Source organism: Brugia malayi (assembly GCF_000002995.4).
Source record: "Brugia malayi strain FR3 genome assembly, contig: Bm_v4_Chr4_scaffold_001, whole genome shotgun sequence".
Taxonomy (NCBI): Eukaryota; Metazoa; Nematoda; class Chromadorea; order Rhabditida; family Onchocercidae; genus Brugia; species Brugia malayi.
Window position 1 is genome coordinate 6,225,504 of NW_025062478.1, and position 6,009 is coordinate 6,231,512.

General features: G+C 32.3%; 1 protein-coding gene across 1 annotated transcript; it reads right to left on the reverse strand.

Annotated features, from left to right (window-relative positions):
- Nucleotides 1-1,367: 1,367 nt before the first annotated feature.
- On the reverse strand, nt 1,368-5,318 carry Bm5561 (Uncharacterized protein; the record flags this gene model as incomplete). The annotated part of the gene is made up of 12 exons (XM_043081834.1): nt 1,368-1,573; nt 1,749-1,863; nt 2,392-2,601; nt 2,715-2,907; nt 3,044-3,130; nt 3,330-3,483; nt 3,560-3,680; nt 3,888-3,983; nt 4,049-4,136; nt 4,256-4,362; nt 4,836-5,042; nt 5,220-5,318. 12 exons carry the CDS (start codon nt 5,316-5,318, stop codon nt 1,368-1,370), a joined length of 1,683 nt encoding a protein of 560 aa, XP_042937768.1.
- Nucleotides 5,319-6,009: the final 691 nt, after the last annotated feature.

Genomic DNA, 6,009 nt, shown 5'->3' on the forward strand with positions numbered 1-6,009 from the left:
ACATCACTGTTCATGAAACAACTGCCATTACTATTGATGGATTCGATTTCCCCAGGCATATAGGAAAATTAAGCTTTTCAAAGTTTATAGTGTGCATTAGAAAAATTTAACTTCCACCGATAAGACTGATGCGGAATGAATAAAAATACTACACCTCACTTACATATCTCTAGAAAAAAAAATTCTGCAGCAAGACATTAATTCTGATCAATTATGAGTTAAGTAACAACCAGCATTAGCTTAAATGCAGAGTAACAATATTCTACAAGTTGCCTCTAACGTTAACCTACCAACAAATCTTATATCAGAACACTGAGAACCAGATGAAAAATATTCTTCGATAAGCTTAATATATTTTTTCCTATTTATTACCAGATTAACTACTGCGACATTTTTTTTTCTCAAAAAAGAATAGTACTTTAAAAAATGTTCAAAAAAAATTAAATACATAGGATGCAAAAACTTGCCAAGAGAAATAAGGAGCACAAACAACTTAATATATGTAAATCAAAACTTGGCGGATCATAAGCATTTTAGCATGTTTGACTAATAATAGTTGCAATGTATGTACAACTGCATACATATATGTACAAGTGTAAGCCGTAGTTCAAAAAACATAAGACTATCACTAAAATCAAAAATAAAAAAATAGCAGACAAAGGACTAAAGCATCATTTCATCTATAAAGCACTTTTTTAAGAAGGGTTTAGAAACGTTAAGAAAAGCTATGAGATGTTCAAGGCATGAATATTTCAGTACCAAAACCATTTGTTACAGTGTCTATAACTAACGAAAAATAAGGATAACGTGATAGTAGAAATTAAAATGCACGGAAAAGCAGCACAATATACAGCTTGCGAGGAGGTAAAAATTCATGATAATAAATTAAAAAAATACAGATCAATTTGAGGCGCAATTCTCAAAACTGCGGAAATGTCTCAAAAATTATCACATCCTTTAAAATAACTACAGTCGAACTTATGTTCGGTTGATAACAAAATGGAAAATTTAATGTAAATCTACGACACAAAACACGACGGCAAGCGACGAAATTTACGCACGCAACGTGTTACATTCACATTATTGTCGTATTAAAAGCAGAACGAATTACTAAATCAACACACATCAACCCACTACTTTAAAGAAAACAAACTGAATAATTTTATGACTTAGTAATCCAAGAATTGAAAAACTATTTAAGCATTATTAGTCAAAAACCGCTCATCATACCGCTCACCAGCTTCCACTGAGATGAAAAACAGGCAACACACCTTTTTAAGGATGTAAAATTAAAGGAAGAATATATAAATGATCATATTAAACTATTAAGCAAGAGTGCAGATATAACAAAATGCTAAAAGACACCCTTAATTTGTGAGATCGAAGCCAAATATATGGACGACCTCACCCATTCCTTTTGTTTTACTTTCACGAAAAATAAGAGGTGTCCCAACGCGCACATATTCAGGAGAGCTATAGAATTCGAACAGAACGGTAACCCACTGACAAGGCACTATCGATGGGGCATCCAGTTCCATTATTGTAGCCGTTTGACAAACTGAACCAATATAAACTGTAACGAAGTAAAGATTATAGAAGTCCCTGTATTTCAACATCTAAAATACGAATTTACTATACAAGGTCAGTATCGGATACTGTGAAAATTAATCCAACATAATTAATTGAATTAAAGTGAAATGAATTTAAACAGATTTGAATATAATTCTGAAACTTTTTTGAAAGCTAACCTGTTCCTTGAAAACCCACACATATTTCATTTGCAGAATGATAGAGCAAATAAAGACGAGCAGTGAAACGTCGACAAGCTATCCCTTCGTCTTTAGCATTTAATAAAACCATACCCTTTAAAAAAATCAATCTCCAACAAATCTTGAAAACTTTAACGAACAATGCTCTTTATATAACATTTTCAGGAATTCATCAGAACAAGCATTTTTCTACAGAGAAATGTTTGCTTGTCATCTTGTGTCATTCCTATTTGCTTTTTTCATACTGCTGGTCCATTGTCAGTTAAAATTACGTCACATTTTCAAGTTGTAATATGTATCAACAAATCTCTAATTTCGCTATTATATGATTACTATGGATCTCCATTTACATCTATTGTATGGTACCTATATTATCACTGCTAATTAAACTAGAAAACTTTAAACAAGAAATCTAAACACATTATTATTCGCATGCTAAATTTTTCAGTGTTTTCATATTCCTTCCGACTAATGAATGACCACGAGCTCAATGACCCAATAATAGTTTTTCACAAAACTTTGTTATTATAATTATGAACTCCTGCAGAAAAAGAACACAGAAGAAAAAAAGTAGATGTCGCCGAATATTTCCAGAGATTTCAATAAGATAGAAAAAGCTTACCCTTCGTATATTTTGAACATAGGTTTCGTCAAGCGCTAAGGCCATAGAAGCCGCCTCGCCAGGTCGTACGAAACATACTGGTTGTTTGTTCCGCCGTATACTTTCAATTCTCCCAATATGATAATTACCATCTTTGAACGGACCGATTTGTATTGCGTCTTTTTCTCTTAATATACCATCCGTTAAAACACCGCACACTACAACATTCACCTGAAAACTTAGTTTATAACTTATACAGAGTTTTATACGCAAATGAGCGCAGTAAGAAAAATTAGTATTTCCTCTATGAAAAACAAAAATGGAAATTTGTTTAATAAAATAACCTGTGGAACACGGTAAACTTCCTCTATTGAAAACAGCAGAGCGTTTAATGATATTTCGTCATGTTTTAATTTCGAAAAGCTACTGGAAGGCAAAATATTCAAGAACTTTTTTAGAAGATGGAGATTAAGGCCCGATACATTTGATATAAGGAAAATTGGTATCACATTTTTGCTTAACATTGCAGTGGCGCAGCTGAAAAACATAAACAGTCAGTCACAAAAAACTTTAATCTTATAAATACTAAATTAATAAAACGAACTGATTGGGAAAGAACGTCACCCTTTTATATTAGTAATGCAAGAAAACTGTAACTATAGGAAAAGCTCACCACACAGCTGCGTCGGAACTTTCAATTCGTTTTAGAATGCATTCCATGCCTGGTCGCTTAAGTAGCATATTTATACTTTGAAGAACTCTGAAATATTTGAGCTCCATGTAAGTAATAAATTGTCCTATCCGCACGAAAGTAACTTTATGGATATTTAAAAATTATTTAATCATGAAGGAAGCACTGCTTTTGTATACCAAATTACTTAACGATGTAGCAATTAAATTAAGAGTTTTTTCCAACATTAAACCATTATTTGGGTTTACAGAATGATAATGGCACTTACTTCTCACATGCAGCCGTGGTGACAGCATCAACTTTAGTGACAACAACGAAAACGGGTATATTAAGAGCAACGGAAAGACCCAAATGTTCACGTGTAATTGACGTTGGACCCGTTACTGCACTAATAACTAATGCCGCAAAATGTGGTAGATATCCTAAAAACAGAGGAATATGGAAGAGGACTGGAAATAAATGCAGGAAAATACTGACTAATTCCTCCATTAATGCTACCTGTGAGCCCGTAGATGGTTGTTTTGAGATATTTACGATCGCCGGCCAAATCAATTAATGTTATTAATTTTGTTGACTGCTCTGCAATTTCTTCCAGTGAATGTTCCGAGTAATTGATCAACTAGAAAAAGATACAACAGTTAAAGCAATATTCCAGCACAGGCATAGTAAAAATTCCCTTCTCCCTCTACAAAAAAATAAAAAATCTGACACAATCTGTAATACATTAGTAGCAAAAATTAATGATAAATTTTTTCTAATCAATGTTGCAGTAATAATTTTTTTAAATAATTTAAATAAATAATAATAAGAAAAACAAAAATCCTACTTTTCCCTGTGAGTCGAAACCAATCATATCTAAACAAATTGAGCTAGTCCTACCAGTTTGGAATTCATGTAAATACCGAAATAAATTCAGTCGAGCCTAAAAATGAAGTTATTTTGCGAAAATGCAATCTTTTGATATGACATTGAAAAGGAGCAAAATACCTTTCCATGACCATTATCAAGATGACCCTGAGTTAGTACACCACACAGTGTTGATTTTCCAGCATTTGCACTGCCCAAAATAGCTATCCTAAATGATTTCACAATAAATTATTTTATTGCTATTGTCATTACTTATAATAACAGAACATAAATTACATCATCTACCACACAAGTTGAAAGCCTTCAAATGCAGGAGTAATTAATTACCTAAGTCCAATAAACTGTTGATTATCGGGAACTTTCCGTATGAGCAATTCAACGACTCGTCGACGACAGCACGCAACGGTTTTCGGTGTAACATCACGTTCACGAAGCTGTAAAATAATGGAAATTGACAAAATTAGTACAGCTTAATAAAGCATGAACTGTGTTAGTTAATAACAACGAAGTCAAATGAGCGACAAATAATGGCAATCATTTCGGAAAAAATAGTCAAAATTACTACATAATAGAATTTTGGAAATAAAGCGATCATTTGCCATCAAGATTTTTGTTAATATAACAAAAGTCATACTGCTTCTATATTGTTCATATTTCACCTTACAAATTAAATTAGCACTCTGAAACTCATACAGATTAAGTTTTCTTCACTAAACAAATACGGCGACTATTAACAATAACCTATAGTATTTTTTTATTTTACAAGATCCCAAATATGCAATATCTTCATGTTATCTAGCGCTAAATCTACGCGCATAGCGTTCTAACAACGTGGATTGCAAACCAAACTAATGAATGCAAGTCTTATAAGAAGCAAAATAATATGAAGATAACTTTGACAACTTACCACCACAATACTAGCACCCAAAGCAGCAGCCATGGATTTCAGTGTTCCTATTGAAGCATCAAGTTCTTTATCGGTTAGACCCTTCATTGTACCATCGTCTTGCACACCAATTTCATAGATTGCCTCACCTTGTCCTTCCCGTAGCCGCCATTTCATCTGCGTTATCAGATGCTGCATTCGACTTAAAGATGGATCGACAAGTTTTACCTGCATTATTACGCAATGAAACACGTTATTTACATTATTCTAACTTTTAAATTTAGCTTACTTATTTACCTTCACCTTAGCTAAACATCAATGTTATTTTAGTTTCCGATAGCAATAATCTTATTGACAAGTGAATCAAGAAAGTTATTGTTGTTATTCACTAAATTAAAGACTTACCTTATATTCAATATTCCCTTCCTCAACTTCCGGTGGTAGAGAATTCTCGAAATTTTTAAAAATATCTATTGAAGAGAGTATATTAATACTGTCAGTCATCCTTTCACACTTTGCTGTATACCAGTTCTAAAATAATAAATATTGCATTGAATCTTTAAAAGCTTACAAAAAATTTTTTTGACTATTTCTATCACAACATTAATATAAAAGTTGTTTTATCACACAAAATTATAAAATGGATCTCCGTTTTGCCTCATTAATAATAATTAATTTTGAACATATGCGGAAAAAAGCTCCCATTTAAGTCGACAACTTAAGAATAACATGTAGAGAAATAAATGAAGAAACAGAAAATTTAAGGATTATAAACATAAACCTACAAAATGTTTACTTTCGCCACTCAACGTTCGGTTACAAAATCCAATATCATAAAATCATTGCATTTTCATATTGACATTTCCTTGCAGTACGGAATATCGCTGGACATTTTATGTCTTTTGTCTGCGATTCTCGAACAAGGGATATTATTCAAGGAAGACAAGAAAAGAGATGAATAAAAGTTGCATTGGATATGGACAAGCATGTTCCACTTTAGTTTAGATCATATCGCAGGCAGCAGCCATGATAATGGCAACTCTGAAAAGAGCTTAAAAGAAAGTAAAATGAATGCATACGAACAAAACAACCATCACGTGAAAATACGCAATTTGAACAAAACATTTGAATATTTTCAATTATAAATTAGGAATTGAAGACGTTCAATTTCCATAACAAACAGATATTACTGTTT